This window comes from Hesperophylax consimilis, chromosome 27 (assembly GCF_061612785.1).
Source record: "Hesperophylax consimilis isolate HC1 chromosome 27, BYU_Hcon_1.0, whole genome shotgun sequence".
NCBI classification, from domain to species: domain Eukaryota; kingdom Metazoa; phylum Arthropoda; class Insecta; order Trichoptera; family Limnephilidae; genus Hesperophylax; species Hesperophylax consimilis.
The window spans coordinates 1,865,242-1,886,487 of record NC_142862.1 but is presented as its reverse complement, the minus strand read 5'-3'; the positions used below and the strand labels follow the sequence as shown (position 1 = coordinate 1,886,487).

The window sequence follows — 21,246 nt, the reverse complement described above, 5'->3', positions numbered from 1 at the left end:
GACAATCATTGCAAATGAGCATTTGAGAAAGAAATACATCATTTTCCAGACTTAAGGAGTTACAGCTCTATCTATATTAACCCGTTGCGTACCAACACCGTCTCCCTGTACGTGTGTACGACATTCTATGGGAGTTCTATGCCTTTAGATCAAAGGAAAAGTTCATTTTTATAGATTCATTTATGTTCTTTTAGTAGAGAAAGCCAGAATCAACTCTTTGAACCAAATTAAATGATTATTCAATACTGAATTGACAGAGTCAGCACCTTTCACTACTTCACTAGTATTTACAAATAAATCTACAAACTTATCTTTGCAGTTGGAGGATATTGGTTCATTAGAAAAGAGCACCTACCCATGGCAAGTGGTAAGCGCAGCATAGGTTCGGCAGCGAGGGCGTCACTGCCGTCCGAGTCGTCGGCTCCCGAGTCGGACAGCGCGCCGTCCGAGTCAGTGGCGGACAGCTCGGCCGGCATCATGCCGCCCAGTCCGGCCGCCATGTCGCCCATGGCAGCCTTCAGCTTCTCCTGCAGCTCGGGGTTTAGCTGGAATTTATATAAAGATTAATGTCATGGCGATGGTAAATTTCATAATGTTAAACAGTATCATCACAAAAAAACAGCGTTGTAAAAAGTGAGTTTATTATTCATCTGCAATTTCTAGATCATTGCCACCATTTTTAGCACAAATTGTCAATTCCATCATGAGCTATAAAGCTTTCAAATACAGTCAAATCCGCTAATAAGGTTCCCACAGAAAAAAAAATTTCAGCGTTAAAAATTTTGTAGTTTTTAAAACTGGAATTAAAAAATAGCCCATTACGGAATCCACATATATCATAAAGTTTCCCCACAAAAGATATTTTTTCCGGACCCTTGAAAATCATTACAAGGTGTGTTGTGGAATAATTTGCTGGCCTGTTTCCTCTCTCCTTCAAAATGGATCACTCTTTCCTTTCCTCAAAAAGACCATACCCACACAGCATCTCTAAGATGATATAGGCATTGAAGGAAATTATTTTTAAATTGTTCAATTGTTGAAAATGTGTCGGCAATTGCACAATCCGTTAACCATTTGAAGGAATGCGTAAAAGCAGGTGTTCAGTAACGAAGGGCATAATAGAAAAACCGTAATTAAAATCAGTGTTCGTTGTACTCACCAAGTCAGCGGCCTCCTGCAGGTACTGGTGCGCAAGCGCGGGCCGGATGCCGAGCGCGCGAGACTGCGCCAACAAAGACGCCACCGTGTTCTTCTTGGGTTTCGATACTCCGCGGCCCAGATTCCGCGGCCGCCCCTCCTTCGTGGAGTGCCACGGGCCCACTGGGGAAAATGAACAAGTGGTGTTACAGCATTATTTTAAGCTATTACGAGCTTTTAGTATCAAACTCAAACTGCCATTTGCTAGCAGAGTGACTTACCCACTTACGCTCTAGACTACTTTATGAATTTGGAATGAATCAATTTTTTTTTAAACAAATAGGAATCTTAACCAGTTGACTGGTTTTCACTCAAATTTGAGCGGCATTTTTTACAACAGCGCTCGGCGCTCTCTCACTTTTGAAAACTGTAAAAAAACGCTTGCTGTAATAACAGTGTAATTGCTACTTTTTATTTCATGAATTTAGCCTCTCTGATTTTCTAGGAATCATTTTATCTGCGCACGTCGAAATTCATTTTCGTTCAACGGCTACTAAAAAAGAAAATATTTGAATTTTCAAAGGAATATAAAGATTTCTTTGAAAACACCTTTTGATTATTAATGTTAGCTATTCTGTGTAAACGTCTTATGATATAAAAAATAAATATATTATTCATAAGAAATATTATCTGGTAAAAATGGTTCTGCAAATTCTCACCCTACAGTTGTAGGTATTTTGACAACTTTTCTACTCAGACGTTCAAGAGTTTAAGCATTGGGCAACTTCTGACGTCAAAACCTATGATTTTTACAGATCGTATACTATTAGTCCGAATCGATTTACTGATTCAATGGGTTAAGTGTGAGTGTTGTGATGTTGATATTATGAATCTTACATAATTGAAGCACGCTATTGACTACGCTAGTGATGGATATTTAGGAAGTTTAAAGTCATATCAATAAAAGGTATGCAAGGAAATATATAATATAATAATTAAAATAAAATAACTTTGTTTAAATACCACTTTATTGTATATATTTATAACCGACCGGTTTCAGTTCAGCCCGAACCTTCATCAGGGTTAATAAAAACATATTAAATTAATTACAGAGGTGTATGGGTACTTATAGTTAAGCTGGAAGAGGGAGAGAGAACATCAACTCTGGTGGGGGTGGAAGACTTAGGTAGGAGAGAGGGGGTAAACATAGGTGCAGGAAATGGAAATATATTTAAAATGGGGCTGTTTGTTAAATCTAATTGTTTATTTAGTAAATTGATTTTATTGACTTTAAGGGATTTTTTTATCTCGAGTGCTTCTAAATTGTTGAGGCGTATACCTATCCCGTTTCTATGTAATACTTCTACACCTGAAGGCTTATCAAATGAGTGATCTTTATCTATTAAATGTGTTGCAAATTCCGAAAAACCTATGTTGTTTAAGCATCTCAAGTGCTCAACTACCCGCGTTTGAACATTTCTTGCAGTTTTACCAATGTAAAATGCTTCGCAGTCGTTACATTTAAGTTTATAGATGCCAGAATGACTTAAATTATTTTCTTTATCTTTTGAGTTAATTAAAAGTTTACCTAGGTTATTATTGGTATAAAAAGCGGCTTTAATTTCTGTTGGAAATTTTAAAACACATGAGGACGAGAAATTATTAATGTATAAAATTCTACGCCAACCATGGTTTTTATTTACTGCGATGTTGGGGATACTATTGTACAGGAATTTATTACAAAATATGAGTCGTTGTTTTTTTGCAAGGATTTTATCAATTAAGGTATGGGTATATCCATTATTTATGGCGATAGATTTGATTATAGAGAGTTCAATATTGAAGTTAACTTTAGATAGCGGAATAGTGACAAGTCTGTGGACCATAGAATGGAAGGCAGAATGTTTATGGGAAATGGGATGGTTAGAAGTACTATGAATGACTGTATCGGTAAAAGTAGGTTTTCTATAAATATTAAAATTAAATTTATTATTAATAATGGAAAGGGATAGGTCTAGAAAATTTAAACTGTAATTAGTACCTATTTCTACTGTAAACTGAATATTTTTATGGAACGAATTAAGGAGGGACAAGAAGGAATTAAGTTGACGTTCTGTACCTTTCCATATGCAAAAAATGTCATCAACATAACGTTTCCACATAAAAACGTTATTTAAAAGAGGTGAGTTAGAACTAAAAATATTTTTTTCCAAGTTATCCATGAAGATGTCAGCAAATAGAGGACTCGTAGGAAGACCCATGGGTAGTCCGTATTTTTGTTGGACTATAGCGTCATTAAATTTAAAGTAGTTTTGGTTAAGACAGATGTTAAACATTCGGGCAAGATCGTCAGAAAGATCTTTTGGTAGGTTTGAATTTGTTAATAAATTAGACAGTATAGTTCTACGTTCGGGTACAGGTAGGTCTGTAATTAATTTAATATGTTTTTATTAACCCTGATGAAGGTTCGGGCTGAACTGAAACCGGTCGGTTATAAATATATACAATAAAGTGGTATTTAAACAAAGTTATTTTATTTTAATTATTATAATTATGTATACCCACAAAGTGTTTGCTACAAGTGAAAAATTAAATATATAATAGTCGACTCACTGTCGCTGTCTTCACTGCCGCTGGGCGTGGGGCTCTCCTGCCCCTGGGGCTGCGAGGGCGAAGGGGAGGACTCCTGGATCACCCGACGTGGCTTGGCCCCCGGCTTGCGACGGGCTGTAAACAAAACAACAAGATTATATTAGTCATTGGTGATCATTCAATTATATAAACTATGATTTTTTTAACATTAACTCCACTTAGGAGGCATGTCATCTTTGGGGATGCTGTGCAGGGGTTTAAGGGAAGAAAGGAGAGGAATTTCGGAATTTGGAATTTTGATACCTGAACAGTCCCCGTTAAATGCCGATTCTCGGCACGTTTAAGCTTTTGGTCAAATTGAGCATACCAATAATCAAGCATAACGGTCATGTTGTTACGAGAAGGAAGGCCGTAAGACCCATGATCATTGGAATTTTTTTCAGTTCAATCAGTATGTTTGGTTACATGTTTATTCAGGTGTCAGATTGTAAAATTGGTAAAATATTATATTATATATATACTTACAGACTCTAGAGGGTGGTTGGGGTTGTGCTCTGGCTCCCAGGGATGCCGTGATACTGCTCAAGGAGCTGAGAGCACTGGCGGTTTCATCGTGATCCCGCATCCGAGACGAGGATCCGTCTCTTCCTGATGATTTCCAATCTACAAATTCAAAACATATTTTATAATTAATTATATATTCCCTGCGAAATACAGGTCCAATGGGGTCCTACACAGATTATATTAAATTTAATATAAGATCCGATTTCTAAGTGTTAGACTTAGGACGGGTTGTTTCAGAGGAATTGAACAATTCATCAAATTTACGTTCATTTCCGGGTTCTGTGAAAGTCCTATTCAAATTCTGTTACTATATCATTATAGGCTATTTGCTTGACAGAACTGAAATAAAAACAGAACTTGAAAAAATCTTTCGCATAACTGGAAAATGAGCGTTGAAATTTGATGAATTGTTCAAATTCTCTGAAACAACCCGTCCTCAGAATTGCCCTGGTGAAAATCACCATTCAGAATCGAAACATTGCTTGAAATGACCTTAGCCGTGTTTGGTGACTACATATGATTTTTTAATTTTTTTTATCTGAATAGTGAGACTACGGCATCCTCAATTGGTGTATGTTGTGAGGCTGAAGGTAGTGGGGAGGGTAAGGAAATGGTAAAGAGGAAGACTGGGGAGTAGCTGGATATTCAGATCTGGTCACTAAACATGGCTATGGTGACCATACACCAGGGCGATACTGAGAGTATCCTCCTCTTTGGAACATGCCGCAGGTAGGCATACTATTTATTATTTTAAATGAATAAATTGTGAAATAACACAAATTCATCAAATAAAATTTACTTGCGCATGCCGATTCAGAACTGAAGTAGCCAAATAACCAGGTACTTCCAAACCTTCTTTTTCCCCTTCCCCTCCCCACTCCCTCCAGCCTCAAAACATAGCTCGATTGGGGATTCCTTAGTCCCAATGGTTCTGGACAGTTCGGGAGAAGTTTGGAATCTCATTTGGCATTCACATAAAAATTTAAATAAAACTCTAACATACAAAAAATCTCATTTGCAGTTAGTTATTACTTTTCTGTGACAATATGGAGATAATAATTGAATTGAGAAAGTGTTTTATACATCAGCATACAATAATTATTAGGTTAGATTAAATTGAATCCAGTAGTAACGGCAACTCACCCTTTTCGCTACTTCTAGAAGTGGTGCTAGGTTTGAGCGATAGATTAAGAGGCGTATCATCTTCGTTGACCGTGCTGGCGGGCGACTCGTCTCGATGCGGCTGGGCAGGCTGCTGGGACGGCTTGGAGCTCAAGTTCAAACCTTGACAAAACAATAATCAAATTAACATTATCACATAAACAGTTAGAGAATATATCGGAATATTATACTTTCTCGGTAATCCACCGCACTATTAGCCGACAACTACTAAAATCTGCCATTATTTGTACCAGTGAAAACTAGTGATGCCGCCGGGTACCCGGTTCTGACCCGGTTCCCACAGGACCCTGACAAAAAGAACCGGCTTTAATTTCAAGATGTGTAATTTTTTTGAATTGATTACGTGATGAATGCTGTTCTATTTATTTACGACCTCTTGATATTTATTTTGACTGTAGACACAATAAAACAATGGTATAACGAGCTGTCTTGTATTTATTTCGTCGAAACAGTTGTGTCTCGGTATAATAACACAATACGTTTATGCATCCGGTGCTGTGAGTCACTGTCATTTACGACCGACGCTTGGACGTCATGTGCCAATGATGGGTACTTGGCGGTCACGGCGAAGAAAATTGGGGGGGTTTTTGAATGTTTAAAAACCCGGGTACCTGCCCGGTTCCTTAAACGGGTACCCGGTTCCCGAAAATGAGACCCGGCGGCATCACTAGTGAAAACACAAAATCAAGCTCTATAATTCGCCAGTAATCGTATGTCAAATTCGGTTGTCCGCCGCGTGCCTAGACTCGAGCACCAAGCTTTGTACACTGACGGGTTAGGCTATCTCGCTTTTAGGGACTAGTTATAACAAGCAAAAAAACTTCCTTGCAAATGGAGTATTGGATGCATGGAACAAACTTCCACATCATGTCATCGATTTTACTAATGTAAACCAATTTAAAGCTCGATTGGATTCTTATTTGGAAAGAAGAAAGGATTAACTTATTTTGAATATAAAACAACTCAATTACTGTTTAATTATTGTGAAATCAGATATGAGCGCATCAGCAGAATGCTGCCTGCTCATTAAATAATAATAAATAACTATATGGGCGCATCCCTCCGCAAGTTTGTCCAAAACTCTTTGAAAACAAGATAAAGCAAGTGAACACGACGCGCATTGTGTTGAGTGACCGTCATGTCATTGTTCGAGACAGAGAAGAGAAGAGAAATAATCGGTGTTTTGGTAATAGTATACATATATGCGTCGGGAAACGCTTGCTATAACTAGTCCCTTACATAGTCAGTTAATATACAGCCATTTTACCAGTCACCAGGGTTCATTATTGCTGTTTTAGGACATTTTGGTTAGTCCTTAGAGTATACTAGCAAGTGTCGCATGTATTTCTGTTCAAAATAGGTCCATCTATAAGTTCTTAAATCTTCCCTAGAAAGCAAGCACACGATTTAATCCAATTAAACCATGATATATGATACTAGAGTGATAGATACTCCCAGTATCGCCCTGGTAAAAGACCACCTTTCAGAATCAAAATTTAGCTGTGTTTAGTGACCAGGGGGCCCCTACTCTATATCTTTCGGGTTAACAAACCAGTAAGTTAGGGGTTTAACCTTTCCTTGCCGGTACTGTCAACTGAGTGAACATTGTCTCTGATTAATAAAATATCTCTCTAAATATACTAAATACAGAGTTCAAATTTTAGGTATTCATCCACAATATATTTATGAATTGCATTAAGTAATTACAATATATAAATATTTAACGAGTACGAGGAATTTTTGAATATCGTAAGGGAAGGGTTAATACGGGTTTGTGACGTGGCTAAACCGGCGGCAGGAAAATTTCGAAAGATATAGAGTAGGCTCCCAGATTTGAAGAGCCATGTACATCCCAATCTTCTTCTTCCCCATCTCGTTCCCCTCCCCACAAACCCTACCCTTCAGCCTCAAACACACCCCAATAGGGGATACCATAGTCCCATTGGTTCCGGTTAGTAGTGACCAGTTGGGACATCATCAGGATCATGTCCTGCAATTGACAATTGATGTTGCAATGAGTGCAAGAATTACCAGTGTCCTGCGCCGTGCTATTGGTGGTGTAGGAGGGGTATTGCGACGAGGACCTGCCGTAGCTGGAGCTGCCACCAAACTGCTCCGCAAACTGCTTCTCCAGGGCGGCCAAGTTCAAACCGCTCTGGTTGGCTATGGACTGCAGCAGCTCCTTGGACAGACCTGGGGAAAACACACACAGTGGTTAAAAATTGGTTCTTTTGAAAATACATCATAAATTATTACTAGTGTAGCTATTTCTCAGCTTCACCCGAGTTTTTCCAGATCACAACTCATGATGAAAATGAGATTACTGAAAATAGTTGTGTTGTCTAAGAGATTCCAGACAAGAAAAGGCTATGTAAATTTCATGACATCAGAGTTTACTGTTTGAGAGTTAGGTTGTTAACGGAATCACAAAAAGGTAACAGAGATAGAAAGCACAGTTTAACGCTTTGAATTCCGGTGACTCACAAGAGTCCTAGCGACTCATATACGAGTTGCAATGTTTCCGATACGAAGCATGTTAGCCTCCAGGCTGTCCTATACACTAGTCCCTTTTTTTCCTATATTTTGTCTAAATAAAGACACAGTATATTGTTATAAAGAAGGTGTAATTATTTACAAGAAGCATTCAAAGAAGGAGAAAATGAAGTAGAAGAATAATAGGTCACCGGTATAGCCGCTCATGCTGAAGGGAGTGCTGCTGCGAGGATCTGATGCTCCGGAGGGCAGCTTGATGACCTCCACCCGGTCTGATCCGGAGGCCGATGTGGCAGCTGCGCTTGAGGAGTTCTGGTGCGCCATCGGCAGGTGGCCATACTCGGAGTCCTGACCAATATATTACTTTTAATTCACCACAAAACTATTAAGCACTGCAAAACATGGAGAAAGAGCGGCAAGCCAGTAATGATCAGGCAGTAATTACAGCAAGAAGTAATTTCTTAATCATAAAAGCTAAGTAATTCAATTTGTTATAATACATACATAAAGGCATACCATTTAAAGAGCGCACTTTTGAATGTTTTATGCATACCGATAGTGGTTCCATGATAACTCAACACAGTGACAATTCAACACACCTTTAAAAAGTGATATAAAGTCATTAGAAACAATGAAAAAAAAAATTAAACCTAACCTAAGCTACTTAACTCAGTTAATAAAGTTTTTGTTTCATCACTTTCCATGACTTTATATAACTTTTTAAAGATGTGATGAATTATCATTTTGATGATTAATCCGGTCACCACCGATAGTATAACGAGCATGCATAAAACTAGTTCTAACTAGTTTTGAACACCCACTGACAGTCCCCTCTTACCTCGCAGTAGCCCCACGATACAGTCCACCAGTTGTGGAGCGAAACTTTATTTGTACCTGTATAAATTCAATTTTTCATAGTAGTTACTACCTGGCTTAGCACGCTTTAACACTCTTTTTCTTATTGAACAATGAATATTTTGTGGCGTCAGAGATTTTAGTAGGACACACTGATTTTCTACTAAATACATAGTTGTTTGCGAGACAAGGAATGACCATATTTATTAAAGGTCAGCACTCAAAAATACACAATTTATAGCCAGTAGTACAAGGGAAAGAAGATGACATCAATTGAACTCACCAGTTTGGGCCTCTTGGCGGGCCCGCCTCGTTCCAGCTGGAGCCCCGTGGATGACAGCGCTGGCAAGACGGAAACGTGTGGCGGGTCCAGCGAGATGGTCTTCTTGCGACCGCGGTTCGTCGTGCCGGGGACCTAGCAATGTTTCATAGGTGGAAATGTTAAATATCTTATTTTTAAAGACAATTCTGTGATGATGGTAAAATAACACTAAGAAGTAATAACTATTATTAGCTATTTTGAATGCATGCATTTTGATCTTTGTATCTAAAAATGTTTCAAATTACCACCAAGGTCCAGTTGTTTTGTCTGTAGTATAGCTATAGCGGTGGTTAAAATCAGTAAAGCGGCCAAAGCTAATTATTGTTTGATTGAGAGTTACCACCCCAGCCAGGAGTACTCCTGTTCCGGTGCGACTGGTACACCAGGGGCACGGTTTCATTAGGACTTGGAACACACGCACCGAGGATGGAAAAGAGGTTGGAGTTTAATCAGCAGAGTTCAGGCAACCCAGAGCCAATATTGGAATTATGGGACGGATTAATATTACACATGTCTCCATCTTTTCATATTTTCTTCCTTATTCACACTTCTTCTGTTCAAAATTGAAAATCTGTTAAAATTGATGGTTTTAATTGTTAGAATGGGAGTTAAAAAGTGTTGGCAACTTGAACCAAATCATTTACTATGGAGTTTAACCGTTCATTGCCGGTTCTGTCAACTGGTTTGAAATATCTAATTATTTCAATATCTCTGTAAATACAATAAACAAAGAGTTCATATTTTAAGTGTTCCTCGGCATTACATTTAGGTATTGTATAAAATAATCAAAATATATAAATATAGTATGTGTATTTTTATAAAATTATTTATAGAAGGCAACAGAAAAAAATAAATTGTCCAAAGAATGGGAAAAGTTAATTAATATTTACGTATGTCTATACTGAATACATGTATACATACGTATGTATGTGTGATAAATTGATGAGTGGTGTGATAGTGAGCAAGGGGTACAGAGTTTTTTCTCACCATGCCACAATGAGCTGTTGTCAGTAGTAGCCGGCGGTCTGCTGGCTGTAATGGTTTGTACCATGCGTTTTATGCATGGCCGAAATTTTTTCCTCGTTTTCAGCAACAATACTTTTAATAAATTGCTTTACATAAGTAATGACCTCATTTTTATCCAACTTAAAAATGACAAAATTCTAAGGGCGGCTTGCACCATAAGTTAAATTTGATTTAAATATAATTTTAAACACATTATTTGATTTAAGTCGACTTGGCGTCTTGCACCACAAAATTTAATTCGTTAAATGCGTTTAAAGAACTGTCAAAGTTAAATACCCAAAAGCGGCTGTTTAACTGAGTTAAACGTGTTTAGCCCTACTCGTAAAGCAGTACTGTCAAAAATATTTAGGTTATCTCTTCGATTTCTGATTGTGTTTAAAATCTATCTCATTTTAATTTGTATTCACAATGAACATTTGGGATATGTATTCTGACGATCATGAAGAAATTATGTTATTGAAATTATAAATAACTTAAATAAATTATAATATAGTCAGAAAAGAAAACAAGAGAACAAATTTATTTGAAACACTCAGTGCCAAGAAGTTTCAAAGAATATTTCGTCTCAGTAAAGAAATGACATCAAAATGAGGTGCTCGTCACTTGGAGCTAACACTCCTTATCGAGGAGTACTTTGCAAGGTTGTAAACTTCTAATCATACCTACAGCATTCTTATAATACTTTAAAACAATATAATATGTAAAAGAAATAAAAAAAAAACCAAATTACTCGGATAATTGTTTTATTTTTAATTCCAACAACAGAAGCTCTTTTTGTATTATTTCATCATTATGTCTATTTGCTTTAACTTTTTCTTCATAAAATAAATGAACACACTATTAAACCACACACACAATCACAAAATATTTTGACACTTCAAGTAAAATGAAACATCGTAGCTGTTTTATTTACGCGTAAATGGCGGTAAACACGCGGTAACTGTTTTACCGACGCGTTAAACGCGTTTAACTAAAATTGCCACCGAACTGCGTGGTGCAAGACGCAACTAAACGCATTTAAGTTAAATGTATTTAGGGTCTTAAATACGTTTAGTTAAATACAATTTAAGATAAAATTTGCGATAGTTGGTGCAAGTCGCCCTAAATGTGTATCCTGTGTACTGAGTAAGGGAAGAGTTAACCACCGCTATGCACCTATTAAACAACCAGTCTTTAGCGAACATCCTTCATTATAGTGATTCTTGGACTTTACTAAAACTTTCACATTTATGAATTACAATGCACAGAGAATTCATAAACTACAATTTTCAGATGGCAGGATGTCTAAAGGCAAGTTAAACTGGGCTTGTTGTTGTTCTTGTTCTGTCAGTAATGTTGATAGACAATTCGCTGGACAAAAATACCTGTGTTTTAAGCAATAACATACGAAGAAGATCTTCTCCCGTGATTTCTGCAATCCCTCGGCCATTTACTTTACGCCTGAAAACTACTAAAAGCACATTTTGAAAATTCAACAATGAAAGCAATTTAAATAGGTCCGCAGTGATGTAACATCGAAATTGAAGCTGATTGCAGGAGTTTAATTGATAAGTTGTTAAAAATGTTGGATATTACAAGTTAAGTACATAATTATGTAGATGTTAAAAGTTAAGTATGTTTATATTATTAGTTAAGTATGTAGATATTATAAGTTAAATATGTTGATATTATAAGTTAAGTATGTAGATATTATAAGTATGTAGATATTATAAGTATGTAGATATTATAAGTTAAGTACGTTCATATTATAAGGTAAGTATGTTGATATTATAAGTTAAGTACATTCATATTACGAGGTAAGTATGTTGATATTATAAGTTAAGTAAGTATGTAGATATTATAAGTTAAGTATGTTGATATTAAAAGTTAAGTTTGTTGATATTATAAGTTAAGTATGTAGATATTATAAGTTAAGTAAGTATGTAGATATTATAAGTTAAGTATGTTGATATTAAAAGTTAAGTTTGTTGATATTATAAGTTAAGTATGTAGATATTATAAGTTAAGTAAGTATGTAGATATTATAAGGTAAGTACATATGTTGATATTATAAGTTAAGTAAGTATGTAGATATTATATTATATTATAAGTTAAGTATGTTGATATTATAAGTTAAGTAAGTATGTAGATATTATAAGGTGAGTATGTTGATATTATAAGTTAAGTACGTTCATATTACAAGATAAGTATGTTGATATTATAAGTTAAGTAAGTATGTTGATATTAAAAGTTAAGTATGTTGATATTAAAAGTTAAGTATGTTGGTATTATTAGTTAAGTATGTAGATATTATAAGTTAAATATGTTGATATTATAAGTTAAGTATGTAGATATTATAAGGTAAGTATGTTGATATTATAAGTTAAGTAAGTATGTAGATATTATATTATATTATAAGTTAAGTATGTTGATATTAAAAGTTAAGTATGTTGATATTATTAGTTAAGTATGTAGATATTATAAGTTAAATAAGTTGATATTATAAGTTAAGTATGTAGATATTATAAGTTAATTACGTTCATATTACAAGGTAAGTATGTTGATATTATAAGTTAAGTACGTTCATATTACAAGGTAGGTATGTTGATATTATAAGTTAAGTAAGTATGTAGATATTATAAGTTAAGTATGTTGATATTATAAGTTAAGTATATTGATATTATAAGTTAAGTATATTGATAGTAAAAGTTAAGTTAATCTCTTTAACGCATAATGAGTGCCATCTCTAAACTTTTAAAGGTGTCAGTGGCATGTACAATTTTTCCCTCTCGCTTCTTTAATTAGACATCATTTTCTTCCAAAAATACTTTTCATGAATATTTTTTTACATTATATGATAAATAAAACACTCCTTCGTCAAAAATCTTAACAATTAGTTCCAAATTTGTAAAAAAAAAAACCTATTTTAAAAAGTGAAAAATTATTTTTTTATATAAAAAAAGTTAAAAAACATAAAATTTTATTTTTCGATGATTCATTGGGTTCTCGAAAGTGACTTTTGAAACATGTGAATCCTTTTTTTCACAGGCAGAACGAACATATTCTTTCAAGAATGTTTTGATTATCAAGGGATATGACTCATCTGATGAAGATCTGATGGTAAATTAGTAATGCTCATTAGCCTAAGGATGTGTGGTTTTATCAATTGCATAGGAGCTATACCTTTAAAAACAGTGTTGATTTTAAATATAATTTGTCTCATTGGTGCCAGCAATGTTCAAAAGGGAATAGAATACGCTGAGAGGCCATCTGTTACTCTTCCTGGCAGTATATGAATATATAGTATCTCATAAACCAAACCATATCAACAGCCCCTTTGGTCAAATCACAGAATGTCACCATTTCTGCTTTAGCCATTGTCTCAGGGTCAATTTTATCATCTTCGTGGAAAGTACTAAATAAAATCTTTTATCTCTTTTTTTCGGTACATAAGACACCAGTATCATTTTATCACCCAATTCAAATATACTTGACGTCGCCCTTTCCCTAAGGTCCACGAAAAATGACGGTATCTCACTTTTGTTCATTTGTAGAGTTCCTACTATCGTAGTTTTATAATTATTCATCAAATTTTTAAATAGAGGAGTAGATGTAAAGTAATTCTCAAGAACCAATGAGGGATGCAACTCCAAAACAGCCATATTTCCTTCAATTATCAATCCAAATATGAGTGTAAACAAAGTGAGATTTGGTAAAAACCCATGGTATGCCATGTGTTGCTTGACATACGGCCTTCTAAATCCTCCAGCATTTCGTCTATTGTGACGTATTCCCCTACTTGGTAATTCGCGTTACAACCATAGAGCTACAATTAGTGGCGCCACTGCGTACTAATATCTTGTCCAAACTTGTTCCACTATTAGAATGCGATAAGCGGTGCGCGTAGACTGAATTCGATAGTTTTAGTTAGAGCGTTGGGAGAGTTGGAGGTAAAAAAGTGGAACCAATTTTTTCGCATCATGTCTCATCTAAATATAATACATCGATGTTTCCTCAAAAAAAACTTTTTGAATAAGGACAACCCTCTGTAGCAGGGATGCCTAGGTAATATCTTCACTAATCACTTCTAGTTGCATTGAAATCCTACAGAAATGGTCAGGAAGTTGGGGGGAAGCGACATTATCACGCATTTATTACATTCCAGACAGCTTAAACGTTTCGGTGAGGGAAACCCTCAAAACGCCACTAACTATGGGTTAAAAAATGATTCTCATTAGAAAAAGGAAATATCATTTACGAGTTTCATTTTTATCAACCTTTAAATTACAAAGCACAAATGCAAATTATAAACAAACTAAAATAAATTTTTAAGCATGCCTGAAAATATATCATATATTTTATTGTTAGTTTGGTTAGTTGAAAATAAGAACTATAAAAAATGATCAAAAAGCATGCAGTAAAATAAAAAGACAAACATTCATAATTATAATTCAAGTGGTTGTTATTAAAAATGTTTTTAATTTTGTTATCTATGTAAAATAAGTACTTTTTTCTTTTCAATATGAAAAGCACTCTTTGGCAAACTACTACACAGCAGTTTATTGGGACTTTTCTCTTATGTGTAATATTGGAACATTACAAAAACAAACTTCTTATTCACAAAAATAATTCAGTTTCATTGAAAACAAATAAAACAACCAGTGTATAAACATTATATCCTGATAAATCAAGACCAGTGGTGCACATTTCTTGGTACAAAAATTTTCAGTTGACATATTTATAATTCGTTTTCAATCTTTGATTTAAGTTTAATTTTAACTCCCCGAGGCTAGACAATATAGTATAATATATTATAGTCTCAGGTTTCTTTATTGTAGTACAAAAATTGTCAGATTAGAGATTTACTTAGAAATATTCTTGCTTGACATTAAATTTCAAATAGATTCACTGTTTTTTTAATGTATATTAGTAATACACATACAAACCGGTTTTATCATATGTGTGAAAATAATAGAAAAGAAGATAGAAAGAGTTTTATAGTTCTATGAGGACTAGTGACACATATTATGGCAAAACATGACTCGATGGCTATTGATGTTTGGTGGCGAAAACCCCACTAGGTGACCTAAAGGGTTAACGGTCAGCTCCCAAAAATACACGTAGTCTGATGCACGAAATGTTACGACTGATATATCTGTAAATTCTATACAGGTAGTTAGGAAAACGTATAAGGTTTCCAGTGAAAGAAGTTCTTATACTAGTAAGCATTTAAGTTCAATATGAAATAATTGAACCTTAAAAAAAGGATACAAATTTTTCATATCCGATGTGTAAAATTTGTATTATCATTGGCGTTTGACAAGAAAAACAACAAAGCATTTTGACAACCAAGAAAAAGCATGCGCCATTTTACTCAGACAACGATATAAAAATGAACAAAGTGTTTAGTTCTAGTTATTTATTAGATTAATGAAAGTGATAGTGTAATGAGGCAGGCAATAGTAATGAAATGTGATAGCGAACCTTTCTCACCTTTGGGCCCACGATGCTGGATGTGTACTTGATGATCTCCGTGTCGGGGGGGAGGCGGACGCCGCCCAGAATGGACGCGCCGTCACTGTGGGGTAAAGCCAACATTAGAATCACGGGGTTTGAGCCCTTGTAAGAGCAAGTTTGCGTCTGAGAGTTTGCTATCTCTTGACAGTGCCGTTAGATAGAACCTTGTCAATCCATGGTAATATGGTAAAAAGGTACAATTTATTATAATATATATATAAGATTCATATACTATTGTTGATTGACATGTTGGCAGTTGTAATAATTGTTGATAACTACTCGAGCGATAGAGATTTAAGAAACATATAACCATTTGAGCGATTGGTATATTTAATTACCACATTATTTCATTTATGATTCCTCAAAATATTAATAAGGAAAAGTATGAACTGCTTTCTATGGTTTAAAGTCAATGAATCCACCTACATTTCGGTTCCATGATATTTCATCAAAATGACAATTAAAACACAACTTTAAAAAGTGATATAGTCATTAAAAGTGATGAAACTAAAACTAGGTTAAATAGTTACATCTGTAACTGCACATTATGACAAGCGATCGCTCAGGTTTTTACAAATTTGCCGTATATGCCAAGAATCGTTCGAGTGGATAAACTGCTTGTTGTCTTTTAAAGCCAATGAATCCAACTATATGGATATACTACAACTACCAAATTTTGGGTAGCTATCGCTCGAGTGGTTAAATAAGTTATTGGTTTTCAATTATTTCATTATATCTACTTTATGTAAATTTCATAATAATGTAACATGTATTAAATAAATAAATAAAAAAATAAAAAATAAAAAATAACTATAAGTAGATTTATAAATATTTGTATAAAATAAGGTCTCCACTTTATTCTCTTCATTGTAAAGCGCTCTTGTGGTAAATTTATAATGACGCTGATTCAATTGAACACAGTTGAATTAAAATGGGAGAATTTGCGAAAATGGAATATGATAAATTAAATGGCACAGTTGGATAGGAAACTTCTGATTAAATCATAGTTGGGTTAAAATGATGAAATGCTTCTAACAAGACACGGAGGGGAAGGAAATGGGAAAGAGGGCTGGGAAATTCCTGGTACTCAGATCTACAGACTAAATGTTAGTCTCTCACCACCAGAGTGATACTGAGAGATTCTTCCACTATAAATAACCTATTTAATTTATATTAAACTTGTACATATTTCTAAAACAACCCCCTAACAAAATTCATTTAATTTCCTTCACTGCGTTTCAAACCCGCAACCTTTGAGATTAGAGTCAAGGAGCACATTGCTATGTCCAGTGTTGCCACTATAGAGATATTGTGGCAAGTCAAAAAAAGGGCAAATATCTTGCTATATTAATATGTTTGTTTGTTCAAAATCTTAAATCTCCGAAAGGTCTTCACCAATTGCTTTGAAATTTTGACATAACGTTGCATTCGAATATTATATAGATGTCACCTGTGACAGGTAAAATCATACTTTTTTGAAAAACACGGCCATCTGTTGGAGGTAAAAGTAAAAGCACTTTGTATTGTTTCCCTATCTGCACAGACATACTGAGCCACCGCAACGCGTGGCGGGGTACAGCTAGCAGGGAATAAATGTGCGCAAAACGTAAATACAAAAGGTAAAATAGCAAGCTCTCTCTCAATTTTTTTTTTTATTATTGTCAGTTGCCTTTCATTTTTAAAGGGCCTTTATTTTTCCTAATATCTTATTCCTAGCATATTTTCAAAATCTTAGTTATACTAAGTAATAACAAATAAAGTTTAACGTTGATTTTAACTACTCAGAACATTAGAATGTCAAAAGACGTAAATATGATAATAGCGGTCAAGACATTAGAACGTCTTTTCACGTCAACGCGCGAGATTTTACAAAAATTGATTTATTTCCATCACTAGTATACGGATTCCCATGATTTAAAAAACAAAGTATCGATAATGAATAACGCTACGCGTCTGTATTCAAGAATATCTATGGAACGTAGAGGTGCATTATCTAAGCCGATTGAAACTGTCAAGATGTTCGTTAATAATTTATTGCGTTTTTAAATAATTTATTAAAAATATTTTAGTTTGGACGGTTAATATTTTGAGGTGACTAATAATTTTTAAATATATTTCTTCAATATATAAATATTTTTTAGAATGAGGCTACGTTTCCCAAAACGTGAGTTATGAAGCTTTTAATAAAACTCGTAAATAACACAAAAATTATCACGTTCTGACAGTTCTCAAAGGGACACATAATAAATAAAAGTCTATGTCTGAGAGGTTAAGTTACCCAAGATATAATATAAATGGAATGGTATTTTATGAACTAACTAGTATAAAAATAATAAAGAAAGGGTGATAATTACTTATTGACATACCTCCCTTCCAATGCAGCACTGTTAGCATTAAAATAAAATACATTTTAAATTAATTAAAAACATATCATTAATAGGTACCCAAAAATTAATCATGGTACTTAATTTGTATACTAGAAAACCTGAGAGGGAACATTATTTTTGTTCAAATCTTTTTTGGTGTGCTGCTTCTCCTGCTACCAAAATGTTAGGTTAACTAGTCTGAAGAGCTACGCATTCAAAATATACTGTCAACTGTCTGCCTACGTCTATCCTAAGGGCTGAACCTCGACTTATGGGAAAGGAACGAAGCAAAAGGAAATGGCGCGAAATGCCATTTCCGTTTGCTTCGTTCCTTTCCCGTAATTGTGGCTCGTCTGTGTTTGGCAGGAGAAGCAGAGGAAGATTACCGATGTGTTTGATGGATCAAGTATTACAGATATGATTTAAGATTTTCACAGCCAAAAGAATAGTCGTCATTAATTTTTGGGTTATTGTGCCGTGTTGTGCTTCCTCCTGTTTTAGCCAACGTTTTGGAAGGCGTTACAGTGTCCATCATCAGGGCAGATATGTAGATTGTGGTGAAATGTGTTTGTATACCGTGTTGCAAGCACATTAATTAGTGAAATTAATGTGGTTCTCGCTTAGCTCCATCGTCCCTATTGATTTAATGAGGTTTTGTGGATTTCAATTTCCTCCGTAATTAGGTGTGCTCGATGAGTTTTAGGTCTTCCCAGTATTTCAGGAACAAATCCAAAGTAACGGCCAGTTTCAATTGAGTGATCGTCAATTGCCGATTTGTCCAGATGGCAGACTTTGTAACACTCGAAAGTGTTCCGAGATCCTTTTGCAGACGTATGTTCTGCCTGACCTATATACACCTTGTCACATCCCGACTAGCTGAGTTATACAATCCATCTGTCTCTTCGAAATGTCGGCTAAAGAAGGAGGAAGGGCAACACAAAATAATAACCCAAAAAATAATCACGATAAGTATTATAGACATCCGAAAGTCAGTGTCCGCGACTCTCCTTGCAGCACAGAACCGCGAGGAGTGGAGGTGCTTTGTTCTCCATGGCAATGGAAGTGAGGGTCATTAGCATCAGCAATGAGGCAACAAAGAATGTTACTCAAAACAGACTAGTTAAAGATTGGCTGAATAGTGCGTAACGATGAATGATCTATGACGACAATATATACCTTAAAATGGTGTGCGGCAGGTTGGCCAGCGAGTCCAGTCCCGAGTGGCGGTCTTTGTCCGATAGGCCGGCAGCGTTCATACCCGCCAAGCCAAAGGGGTTGCCAAACAGTGCCGAGGAATTCTGCAACAGGAAGGCAAGAGTTAGAGAAGATAAGCATTGATCAAAAAGTAATTACATATATACGCTACTAGTATTTGAAGATTTGTATCTTTGCTAAGTGGAGAAGTGCTCTAACTAAACCAATCACTCAGCAATCGAGACAACATTGGACAATGCTTATAACTAGGGGTCAATACTATGCTAGAAGTGCCTAGATAAGTTTTTCGTCATGCGATTTAGGTACCAGAAAGTACTCTAAAACGTCTATACGTATGTGAGGTGCTCTAGATTAATGAAATGGTGACCTAATTAAAAGACGAGCCAATTATGGAAAGGGGAACAAACCATCTTGCACAGAGTGCGGGAGGCGGCGTGACCGTCCCATTTTTGGTGATTTGTCACTTCTTCGTAATATAATAAATCGGTCCTCAAAAATAAAATCTGCTAACGAATTACTAGTCTTTTTTACAATGGCGCACAAATTGCCGTTCTGAAAACCTTTGCCTTACTTTAACTCTGCGCAGGTTCTGGTTATTTGAACGTGCGCTCTTCTGCGTTCAATGTACAACTGATATCATGGTTTATTCAGAGCATTCTCAAACCTAAAAATATAGTCACGTGGTTTGCCTCCATCTCGGAGAATTGATACCCAGATTTCATGTTAAAGCAAGTCTTTGGATTTATCTAGTAAGAAAAAATGTGGTTAATCCTAAAAAATGGATAAGCAATCTTCATTCCAGGGCAATTTACAAATTTGACGAGGCCACTTCTATCAAGCCCCACATATATACTACCTAATATTTTATTAGTATTATTTAAAGTTTTCCACAATTAGGACCGACCTATATTTCAGCTAACACATTATTTGTGCAAAACGCTGCGTGTTTGGAAGTTAATTCTCACTTTTCACATTCAGTGTTGAAAGAGACAGATAACTTTCTGATATTACAGTTCAGGATCTAAATTCTACACAATATTGATATCCACAAGTTTCTCTTGACAACAGAGAAGATCATAGGCAAGTTAGATTAATCCCGAGGTAAAGGAGCGTAAAGAATTGGAAGAGTACTATAGACAAATAGAAGAAACAGTTGGTCGATAGATAGCCCGGTGGATAGGATGCCGTCACATGTTTAATATACAGGAATGACTTACTTCCTTTTCAGAGGTTATACTCAAAAGAAAGGTCCAAATCACTTGCATTAATTGTTATTTGAATACAACCCACCTTCCCCTGCACGGCTTGCTGGTACGCTTGCGCCATGAGCAGGTCGCCGCGCATCATGAGCTGCTCCTTCTCCTTGGCAGCGGCCGACTGCCCCTGGGAGGGCGCCGGTGAGCCCCCTTTAGATGACACGCCGGCCAGGTAGGCTCCGCTGAGAGCCGACGCCTTTGCCGCCGCTGACGACGAGGATTTCCCTGCGTAATTTAAGGTCACGTATGCTGAGTTTTTTGTTATGATAGTTCTTATAAGGTGTTTAGATTTTAAAAATAATAAGTGCACATGGATACGTGCGACAGGAATTTTATTAACTTATTAACAGACTTACATCCAATTTACAAAATAGGTAACACGAAATAGAAGAAGAATGTAAGGATGATACATGGATTAAGCAAAAACAAATAAAGACAGAAATAAATAGAAGTGACACAAGTCAAGTCAAGACCTCGCTAGAAGTCATAACAATTATAACACTTGCTTAGTCACAAACAAAAATCGTTTAGACTTATACCAAAAAAATCATGGTCTTGTTGAGTTGACCAGCCTACACATTCTGGACAGTGGTGAATAGTATCCATAATTAGTTGAGTGTTTATTGAGTAAGAACAGATAATTATTTGTGAATCTACGGGAGGGATGAGTAGCAAAGTATAGTTTAAAGAAATAAATGATCAGATTTGATCCTAACGTCGGTTTTCTAAAGGAGAAAGTTTT

General features: G+C 35.5%; 1 protein-coding gene across 15 annotated transcripts in view; it reads right to left on the bottom strand.

The window, feature by feature from the left end:
- Window positions 1-21,246, bottom strand: part of tou (bromodomain adjacent to zinc finger domain 2B toutatis) — a 143,192-nt gene that overhangs the window by 45,283 nt on the left and 76,663 nt on the right. For 10 of the 15 annotated variants that reach the window (XM_089647984.1, XM_089647985.1, XM_089647989.1 and 7 more), the window contains 12 exons: window positions 20,539-20,729; window positions 19,210-19,331; window positions 18,034-18,051; window positions 15,635-15,728; window positions 9,107-9,238; window positions 8,160-8,316; window positions 7,507-7,668; window positions 5,437-5,577; window positions 4,255-4,392; window positions 3,751-3,864; window positions 1,160-1,320; window positions 356-545 (listed from right to left, as the gene is read on the bottom strand). In XM_089647984.1, the coding sequence (XP_089504110.1) occupies window positions 356-545; window positions 1,160-1,320; window positions 3,751-3,864; window positions 4,255-4,392; window positions 5,437-5,577; window positions 7,507-7,668; window positions 8,160-8,316; window positions 9,107-9,238; window positions 15,635-15,728; window positions 18,034-18,051; window positions 19,210-19,331; window positions 20,539-20,729 (1,620 nt within the window). The remainder of the gene's footprint in view (window positions 1-355; window positions 546-1,159; window positions 1,321-3,750; window positions 3,865-4,254; window positions 4,393-5,436; window positions 5,578-7,506; window positions 7,669-8,159; window positions 8,317-9,106; window positions 9,239-15,634; window positions 15,729-18,033; window positions 18,052-19,209; window positions 19,332-20,538; window positions 20,730-21,246) is intronic. The other 5 variants (XM_089647986.1, XM_089647998.1, XM_089647999.1 and 2 more) reach the window with 3 other exon arrangements.